The 11,157-nt window shown below is 38.7% G+C and overlaps 1 protein-coding gene across 1 annotated transcript; it reads left to right on the top strand.

The window, feature by feature from the left end:
- The first annotated feature begins 5,719 nt into the window (after nucleotides 1–5,719).
- LOC106561651 (troponin I, cardiac muscle) lies at nucleotides 5,720–10,870 on the top strand. Its single transcript, XM_014125810.3, has 6 exons — nucleotides 5,720–5,834; nucleotides 6,474–6,605; nucleotides 6,925–7,014; nucleotides 7,383–7,553; nucleotides 7,735–7,825; nucleotides 8,142–10,870. The coding sequence occupies exons 2-5, from the start codon at nucleotides 6,501–6,503 to the stop codon at nucleotides 7,819–7,821; spliced, it is 453 nt and encodes a 150-aa protein (XP_013981285.2). The 5' UTR covers nucleotides 5,720–5,834; nucleotides 6,474–6,500; the 3' UTR covers nucleotides 7,822–7,825; nucleotides 8,142–10,870.
- Nucleotides 10,871–11,157: the final 287 nt, after the last annotated feature.

Here is an 11,157-nt window from a genome sequence, read left to right as displayed (position 1 = left end):
GGTGATTGAGAAGCATAAAGAGTCAGATCAGGTGCAAAATTGCGGTATTTATTTCCAGGTGCAGAAGGTGAGCTGGATATGTGGATATTTAGAAAAGGTTGATGAATGCTGGCATATAAACGTAGAATTGCTAAATAACAAACAGCCTAATACTCCCCTGAATAGAGTACCACAGTATGAGTCATAATACCCATAAAACCTAGAGATCAAAGATGGAAATGGTTCCAATTGTTTTCCACCATTCATTTTTCCCATAGGTGATTTTAGAAACGCTTAAAATAAGGGCTGTGTTTCGTGTAGGCTTACCCTGGCGTGACGTTTTGATAACCGTGTAAATCTCTCTAAGGCAAGGTGACTTTTATCAATATATTCACCTGTATTTTCCCCACAGAAATGAAATGCTAATTATCTGCTAATGTGGCTATCATAAAAAAAAATACAAATGCCATGATGCTGATCTGGACAAGACTGCCGAATTGAGGCAAAGTTAGGAATCTCTGGATTAACTGTCTAATGTTAGCTACATTTAGTAATGAATAAATTGGCTACATTTCTTTACATTTACAATTCTGTGAACTGTTTTATTCAAGTTTTAAATTGACACAATACCTGTTAGCAAAGGTGTCAGCTAGAGATGACGTGTAGGAGCTTGCAGGGATTTGATGATGTCTACTTTGATGCTAGTTAGCATTTTCGGATCTGAGACTAAATAGAGCTGAATATATTGATAAAAGTCACCTTGTCCGAGAGATTTACATGGTTATCAAAACGTCACGTCACAGTAAACCTATACAAAAAAACAGCCCTCATTTTGTTTTCTAAAATCCCCTATGGGAAAAATTGATGGTGGAAAAAACGATTGGAACCATTTCTCTGTTTGACTACTAGGTTTTATGGGTATTATGACACCTCCACTGTGGAGCTCTATAAGCAACCTGAACAGATGAAATACCCAACCCTTAAAACTGGTATAATCCAAAATGCACCTAAACAGGTATTTCTTCAATGACATTATCTTATTATATAATCAATACTCTCAATGTATTAACCGATACATTTCAACATCTCAGAACATAATAACATCACATAAACATTCAATTAATAAAGATTAGGAAAAAACCCTCAGTTGCTATGAAAATAGAACATCCAAATTCCTGAGCGCCTGCTGGATAAATATGTGACGTGACTGAGGTGCGCTCTCCTTATCAGTCCATAGGCGTGTACTCACCACAATTCGCTTCTGAGTACAGGTCAATTTAAAATTAATTTATAATTTAACTTCCTTCTCGCGTGTGATATTTTATATAGAAACTTGGGACATGTCTACTATTAGCAGGCATACGCTTGAAACATGAACAAACATTAAAAAAAACATTTGCAAAGTGTGTTTGGCTGTATTGAGCCAAATTAGTAAAATACAATGGAGTGGAATGTGTCACATGACGGGCGCTCTCCGGTGGGCATAGTCACAGTGTGTTTTGATCATTTGCGATGCATTTTTACAGTTACTAACAGTAAAGAACAACTGTGTTGGTTGAAACATACCGGTTGTGTGCAGTTCAGGGGTGGCCATTCCAGAATCCTGAGAGTTGATGTCAGAGCCAGTCCAAAGATGTTCAGCCAAACACAGTACAGGTCCATTCTCCTCGAGAAATGTTCTGCAGGTCCCTCAAATGCAGGCCTATGTGCACAATAAGGATAACATGTGTTGGAGATGTGTTGTGATGGTACAATGTGAAGCCTTCAATTCTGAGAATGAAATAAAGGTAGTTTACAGGAGGACATGTGGAGGCATGAACAAGGAAATGCTTTGAGGTAAATGTACTGTCTGGTGAATTTGTACTGATAAACATCATAATTTGCAGGAAATTACATATTAGGTTGTTTTCTTATCAAACATCAGCCACTAGAGGGGAGCACCAACTAAATGTGTTTTCCCTGTCTAGTCAGTATCCTGTACCAAGTATTCTAGATTGGTTTCGGTATATTTGGATCATATGGATATTAGCTAATCTATGCCTTTCTGACTGTATATAGTCCAATTTCTACACTATAGAAAAATAAAATATGTTTGGATTTTGAAACCTCTTAGTATTCATAAAAATACATCCAATAACTCATATAAAAATGAACGTGTTGATTACTGTATATTTAACTGTAGTCTAGTCCTACTCCTAATCCAGACAATACACCATTACTCATCAACGCCAAGTAGGAATGTGTTGGAATGTTCTCTCAGTCAAATCCCCAAAGGATCTGTACACGTTCTCAACCTCATTCACAGGCTCAACACTGTGATCTACAAACACGTTGCCGGTCTTATCTACACTGAACTCCAAATATCCCAGCGTCAGTTGTTTCATTATCGGGCTTAAATCCTAAAGATTGACCTGTGACCAGGGATTGTGTGTGTTCAGTCCTGGCTCTTCTTACAGCTGTTTCTGCACTGTTCACTGACAACGAGCTAAGAGCTCTGTCCCAAATGGCATCCTATTCCCTACATAGTGCACAACTTTTTACCAGCGCCCATAGTGAACTCTGTAGGGAAGAAGGTGCTATTTGGGATGTAGACAAAGCTCTAGTCAGATCAGTTTACATAACACTGGCAGATTGACTAGCCTGGTCCTAGATCTGTTTGTGCTGAGTTGCCAACTCCTATGTCTGCTTTGGCCGTATAAGTTAGCAAGACGGCACAAACAGATCTGGGACCAGGCTAAAGATTGACACCTGCCCTCTAGCTGCTATTTGGAACCATTACACTGATCAGGTCTGGGCAACGCTGTTCCTGGAGTTCCAAAGGTACTGCAGGATTCTGTTCCAACCAGGCACCACACCTGACCAACTGAGCTCATTGATCAGTTCAGCGATTGCCTAAATTCAACACACCTGGTCTGTCAGGTCAGTTAAAATAAAAAAACATGAAATGTCTGCAACGCTCCAGGACCAAGGTTACCTACCTCTGACAGATGAGGGTGTACTAGTGCGTGAGCACTGAGCATTGTATAAAGTCAAATGCACACTCCGATCCAGTTTAGACAGACACCATCATGGTATTTGTTTATTTTGATCCAAAATCGTTAATGTAAAAATAGATGTTACAGTAGTGTTTTGTTACAGCTAGAAAGGAACAGTGGTGGTGGTGATCTGTATAACAGTGTTTGGTGTGAAGCTCTATGTACTGGTATTTCACATAAGGATTACCTGTGTTGAAAGACATTGCCGTTTTAATTGTATTCTATTACACAGCATCTCTGTTTACAGTATGATACACGCCAATCATCCCTGTGTGAAGCACTCATGACCCTGACCAATGATTTCTAGCTAGACCTTGTGCCTAAGAATCTATCTTGCTAGAGAAACTGGCATCAGATGATTGTTCCATGTTTATGGTCTTACAGCAGGTGCTCTTAGATATCAGACTGTTCTGCAAGTCTGTTAAAATAAATAATTATTTCAGAAGTAGTTTCATAGTACTGTGTGTGTGTGTGTGTGTGTGTGCGTATACATAAGTGTATGCAACGTGCGTAACTGTGTGTGTAACTGAGTGTATGCTCACGTGTGTGAACTGTTTACAGCTTTTATATGTACATCATCTGGGAACGGATGTGTACTAGGTTGGGGAACAAAGAGTGATGCATTCTATTAAATGTTAAATGTCAGGACTAGGAGAGGCGTTGCAGGGGGTCTATTTTAGTGAGCCATTCACACGAGGCTTTCAATCCATAAATCTATCATCTCAAATCATAAAATACTTTTTCCTCTCCTCTGTTCTCTGACACTCCTCTCACTCTCTCTGATTGTCCTCACCTTGAAGGTAAGTTTGATACAATAATCAAGTAATAAAATTACGCAAAATTAAATGGGTATTGTGAAAAGTTATGTATTGGAATTTGGAAGAAAAAATCTAAGTAAATCAGATTTACATTAAAAAGGGCCACTTAACGGTAAAACTTCTGACATTGCAAGATACAGTAGAATGAAGAACGGAACCCAGCCGTAGCTCCTGCATAGTGATGTTGAGACAGCAGTGCAGTTGCCTGTATAAATGGGCTGAGGCCGGTGAAGCAGCCTTTGTTTTAATGTCGGGGATTATTGCAGATTGCATATCATTGTGACCAGCTGTGACACGGATACTACTGCTGCTGTTCGTATTTACGTCATGGAATCTGTGTTATGCCACTGCTTTTGTTGTATGTGTGACTTAGTCAGAGCAATCGTCCGATTGTGTGTGACTTATTTTGTCCCTCTCTGGGCAAACACCATGAATGACTGACTGATTTTATTTTTACCTTTATTTAACTAGGCAAGTCAGTTGAGAACAAATTCTTATTTACAATGACAGCCTACTGGGGAACAGTGGGTTAACTGCCTTGTTCAGGGGCAGAACGACAGATTTTTTTTACCTTTACCTAGCTTTCGGTTACTGGCCCAATGCTCTAACCACTAGGCTACCTGTCGCCCCAAAGAGAAAAACATGTAACCTTGAAGCTTATACACACCCCAATTGCCAAAAGTCTGATGGCAGGTTACAACCACTTCACAGCTTGAATCCTTTTTAGTGGTCAAGAATCTGGGGTCAAAGGCCATTCTTCCTCTACTAGTTTACCTTGACTTGAGCACACTGTCAGTCATTGACAGGCTTAGCTTCATAGACTGCATATTTTGCATTTAGGTTTCGTTATACTGTCATGCTCTGTTACAGAACCTGTAATTCTCATGTCTCATTCGATCTACACTCTTAGAAAAAGTGGTTCTATCTCGAACCTAAAACGTTTCTTCAGCTGTCCCCATAGGATAACTCCTTGAAGAACCCTTTTTGGTTCCAGGTAGAACCCTTTTGGGTTTGATGTAGAACCCTTTCCACAGAGGGTTCTACATGAAACCCAAAAGGGTTCTTTCTACCTGGAACCAAAAAGGGGACAGCCAAATAACCCTTTTTAAACAGTTTTTTTCTAAGAGTAGGGTAAGGAAAAATAGCAGATAATGTTTTTTTTCATCCAAATATTTCAACAAGATTTTTTTACTGTGTCAGCCATGTATTGTAAGGTTCTCTCTGCTATATTTCAACACAAGCCGCCATGTGTAACAGGGAAGCTAAAAGGAGTCACATTAAATCTGTTTCCTACCAGAGACAGAAAGAAACAGAAGAAAGAGAGAGATGTGAAAACAGCTAGATCATCCTCAGTGTCCTGCCAAAACCTCTTTCCTGTCAGGTCTTCTATCGACAGGCCTTCTATTGCCAGTCCTTTGACTGGCATAACCAAGGCCACAGCTGCTATTTGGCATCTATCTGGGCCAAAGGAAAGCACGGGAGAAATGTGCTACACAAATATAGCCAGACAGGAGCTCTCACACAACCTTAGCCCTTGATTACGAAGCGAAGTATTATCCCATGGTGTGAGCGCACTGACATTTTGTCCCCATCAAGTCCTATGGGACCACCAGGCCTAACTGTAATTATTAAATGATCTGTGGGAGATTATTGTATCAGCATAAATGTTCCATAAAGCTTGTAACGCTTGTTTTAATTGGTTCCTCAGGTAACCTGACCAATAGCAGCCATGTCTGAAGGGTGAGTAGTGACTTTAACCTCTCTTGATCCAAAGCTTATTCAAAATATATGTTATGTACAGTCAATTAACTGTTCTTGTCTTATTGTTGTTTTACCAATGGTGGAAAAAGACCGGTGAGTACTTGGTTCTTTATCCACATCAACACATCTAAAGCAATTGCTTATATACAGAGGTCAGTGGTGTATATTGTCTATAGTGAAAATATTTTGTCTCTTTCAGAAAAAGCCAAAGTATTCGGCAACACGCCGGCTGCTCCTAAAGGTAGGTTTTACTCTCAGGCCTCGCTCTGTTGATGACGGTAGTAGGTCGATGACAGAATCCACAGAAACAAGGAGGCCTTAGTTATCTGCATGTGCCCCTACAATATGGATCCACATTGAATTCTGAGTCTCTCCAGGTCTTCAGTCGTGGACCTACCCTTTGAATCCCTAGGTTGTGCCTTTATTTCGACTGCCTGGCTGCTTATTGGTCCTTCGAGACGGATATGGACAATCGCTATTTGGGGTCAACCGCTAATTTAGAACAGGAACAACCACCTTTGGGGACAACCACTAATTTAGAATGGGAACAACTGCTCAGTTACTCTTACACACACTTAGAAAACAGTGGAAAGGCTTCTACATGGAATCAAAAAGAGTTCAACCTGCAACCAAAAAGGAACAGCCAAAGTACTATTTTAAGTTCTAGATAGAACCTTTTTTCTGAGAGTGCAGCTACACCTTTTATTGAGAATGAATTCTAATACATGATAAACAGTGGTAACTTCAATTGAAAAGAGATGTTTACCTGTATACCAAATGCCACATTAAAAGTGATTAACTGTTGATGTAAAACACAAATCTGTCATTCTGTGAGAAGGAAAATTGGCAGGGGTTAACTGCTGGTGTTGTCTTTCCTCAGACCAAACTGCTGAAAAAGGCAGGGATAATGCTGGTGGCTGAGGTTGCGGACAAGAAACGTGAAAGAGAGAGCGCTCTGAATGAGAGAGCCCCACCCCTCAAACTGTCTGGCCTGTCTGTGCAGGAGCTACAGGTAAGCCTTAATATATCTATAATACTTCATTTATCTATAATACTTAATATATCTATAATACACCATATATACAATAAAATATATTCCAGTATATCATCCATATTAGGAGGTGGTTAAAGAGTTGGAGAATCCTCCATAAAAATATTTTACTCAACAAATCTGCTAATATAGAATTTATAGAATCCTCTATACACTATCAATTATTTATTTTGCAATTGATTGGCTAAATATTTTAAATAATCTGTAATTTCAATAATACCGTTATCTGTAATTAATGTGTTGTTGGTTGTCTTTTCTACATGATATCATATTCTTGCAGGACCTTTGTAAAGACCTACACAAAAAGATTGATATCGTAGATGAGGCACGATATGACATGGAAATCAAAGTGGGGAAAAATGATTTAGAGGTATGCTAAGTTCTCTGTTATTGTGTTTGATATATTCACCCAACCATAAACCTGTCCACAATGATGACTCATCCTATAGAATGTATCTTACCGTAATTAAATTATTACATTCCTAGCTATATTAAATAAAAAGCGGTGAGAGTGTACACCCCTGTCTTGTGCCTCCATGCGAAGGAAAGTATTCCTAATAATTAACAGCAATAGCAATTGACTGATTGGACACATGCTAGATAAGATAAGATTGTACTTTATTAATCCCTTTTAAGGGAGATCTGATCTGATTGCACCAGCCATACAAACAACACCAATAAATGCACAACAAAAATAACAGACACTAAAAAGCAGCACATCATCAACGATGTCCACAGATTAAGTCGCTGACCCAGAAGATCGATGAGATTAAGGGGTCGAAGAAGCCCACTCTGAAGAGGGTGAAAAAGTCTGCCGCCGATGCCTTGTCGGGAGCTGTGGCCGACACTGGCAAAATGAAGGCTGACTTCACATCCGGCCTCAAGAAAGTCAAGAAGGAAGAGGAGAAGGTTTGTTTGTTTTTAGACATCAATGAGGTCTACGGTTGTCCCAAATGGCACCCTATTCCCTATATAGTGCTCTCTGGTAAAAAGTAGTGCACTATATAGGGAATAGAGGTCAAAAGTAGTGCACTATATAGAGAATAGGGGTCAAAATCAAACCTAATAATATGATATCTGGTCTCCTCAGAAAGAAGAGGTGACTGACTGGCGTAAGAATGTGGATGCCATGTCTGGCATGGAGGGCAGAAAGAAGCTGTTTGATGCTGGAAAATAAGCAGGTATTGATTATGATTAGCAACATTAGCTAAATTACACTTTAGGACACGTGTCAAACTAATTCCCCGGAGGGCCGAGTGTCTGTGGGTTTTCACTCATCCCTTGGACTTGACTGATGAATTAAGGTCACTAATTAGTAAATAGCTCCCCTTACCTGGTTACCTGGTTACCTAGGTCTTAATTGAAAGGAAAAACTCGCAGACACTAGGTCCTCAATGGAATGAGTTTGACACGCCTGCTTTAGGACAATGGAAAGTGTCTTTTGCACTTATGATATATTGTCAAGGAGTGCTAATCTCGATTCTAATATTATTGCAGGGTCATGTTGTAACCACCATTAAGAGAGAAGTATGCCAAGACTGTAAGAACCCACAAAGAAGAGAGAGAGGAGGTCAGTTCTAGATGAGATGTGAATGCCATGTTGTGATATGAAATGAATTTTGTAAAGAATCATGTCAACCATGTCAACCATGTGAATTTGACGTGTCCCCTGTTTAATGTGATGAGAGTTTGCTAGTTCACAGGGAATATTGTTGATATTATATATTGTAGATATGTTATAGATAGTTGTGTTATAAATTATGTGCTGATATAATCAGTTATTTATGATGTATTGGTAGTATCCCTTATGTAAAAATCACATGATTTCAAGTGGAAAATCACATGATTTCAAGTGGAAAATCACATGATTTCACATGTGAAATTTCCACGTTTTGCACATGTAAAAGTTTATGTGAAACAATGTGGTTTTTGAACACTTCACATGTGATGATATTTCACATGAAGTTTCACGTGGACTTTCACGTGATCACATCTTTCACATGTGAACCAATGTGGTTTTGGAACACTTCACATTGGATTATATTTCACATGAATTTTCACATGTGGATTCAAATGTTCACTTGTGTATATTTTTCACATGGGATTTCACAGGTGATGATGCACTGCATACAATAATTTGTCACAAAATAGTTGCAGTGTTTTCAACTTACGTATTTGACACACATGATTATATTGTGCATGTTTATTTCAGTGGAGGGGAGGACGGCTCATAATAATGTCTGGAACGGAGCGAATGGAATGGCATCAAACAAATGGAAACCATGTGTTTGATGTTGTTGATACCTTTCCACCTATTCTGCTCCAGCCATTAACATGTGCCCATCCTCCCCAATTATGGTGCCACCAACCTCCTGTATATTTATTTATACAGTAATTATTATTCAACATGTCCTCACCTTCCAGCCATGCCACAATGTCTGTGTCAATGACTGATTTCACCTGTATTCCTACACGTTAGACTTTACATTAATGTTAGCTTTGTATAATACACTCAAGAAAATCAATTATATTTATCATAGTGATTCACCAACATCAGAAAACTATACAGATAACCCTCAACTTGCTGAAATAAGTAAACTAAATCAATGATGAGAGAATAGTCAGATTAAATGATAAGTAAAATAGCAGTGCAGATGGCACTCTTTTACTAAGAGCAGAGATATATTATAGGTAATGAATGTGTAGGGGATTTCTGAGAATGGTACAGACTTTGTGGCGCAGCAGAAAGATCAGCGGACCCCAATTCCCAGTTGGGGTCATATTGAAAAGTCAGTACTAAGTGATCATGTAAAATGTAATCATATTTATATTGCTGAAAGATTTTTGCACTATTTTAGCTGAACAGCGTACCATTTACCTTAAACCCCCCCTACCATTTGATTACTTCCCTAACAAACAAAAAACATATGAAAGGTGCAGTTTCACATGTGAAACCATATATATTAAATTTAGAGTTCTTATGTTAACACCAGCTTTTCACATGTGAGGAGAATAACATTTTGTGAAATTTGCAGTTCCACATATGAAAAACTTTCACGTGAAAATTAAATTCAGTATTTAAACATGTGAAAACTTTCACATGTGGAATTACATTTTCACATGTGAAAATCAAATTTGTCACAGTCTTCATCATTGACTTCTATTTTAGGATAATATGATGATTTCACTTGCCCGAGGTCATTCATTATCCACCTACAAAACATTCTCAGTCCACTCCTTATAAGTGTATGTGGAATAAGTACTAACTAAGTGCACGGTAATGTGGTTCACTAGCCTGGTCCCATTCTGTATAGCAGAATGTATAGCCAACCCTTCTATTGTTGTCATGACATATGATGCAAGCTGCATCGCATTAAACCTCTATCTTACTTTACATTAGTCTTTCCCAACCCTGGTCATCCTGTACCCTTAACAGTACACATGTTTATTGGGACCCTGGACAAGCACACCAGATTCAACTAATCATCAAGCCCTCAATGAGTTGAATGAGGTGTGGTTGTCCAGGGTCACAATACAAATGTGTACTGTTGGGGGTACTGGAGGATGAGCATATGTGGAATTGCGAGTACACATGTAAGAAACATTCACACGTGAAAATTGAATTTTCGGTTTTACATGTGAAAAATGTTCAAATGTTGTCACAGGTGTAGTGTCATGGCATCACATGTTGAAATTTGCATCCTCATGTTGTCACATTTATTTCACTTGAGACCATGTTTTCACATGTGTAGTTTCATGTTATCACATTAACTTCACATGTGATCACGTGAAATTCATGTGTTTTTCCGTAAGGGATTGTAGTTCTGTAGGTGGATAACTGTCAATATCATCTGAATAGATATTTCAGGTCAGAGCCAGGAATGTGATGATATTAACTGTACAGTATCTGAAAAGTTGTATATTTTCAGTTGATTTAGCAAAAGAAAAAAAGACAATCGCTATTGAGAGAGTGAAGCCAGGTTATTTTGATGTACAGACTTGGTGTAGCCTACATACATGTAATTTGACTGAATGTACAGACTTGCTGTAGCCTTCATTAAATTTGACTGAATGTACAGAATTGGTGTACATACTGCTACATTTGGCTGAATGTACAGAATTGGTGTACACACTGCTACATTTGACTGAATGGTTTAAAAGTTATTAATTTATTTGATATGAATGTAAATGCCACTCCACTATTTAATAAATAGAGCTTGATAGTTTTGCAGTCTGGTGTCTCACTTTTTATTACTGTGGAAAGGTGGCCGCTGCAGGTGTTTGGCAAGTTCCAGAACAACATCCTCTCATCCCATCTAGGGCTGAACACTGGAGTGTTAGTACGGGACCTGACATTGGAGCCTAGCGGAGTTCTACACTCATGATATAGTGTTTAGATGTTATATCCTGGTTCGTCAGGACAGTGGGTTTATTTGAGTTGTCCACTCACAGGAGGCCATGACATTTGACTGAGGTCATACAGTAGTTATCCTATTGTCTAGTTATCCTATTG

This window comes from Salmo salar, chromosome 10, assembly GCF_965601325.2.
Source record: "Salmo salar chromosome 10, fSalSal1, whole genome shotgun sequence".
Lineage (NCBI taxonomy): Eukaryota > Metazoa > Chordata > Actinopteri > Salmoniformes > Salmonidae > Salmo > Salmo salar.
The sequence above is the reverse complement of the archived record's forward strand: the minus strand, read 5'-3'. Positions and strand labels throughout refer to the sequence as shown.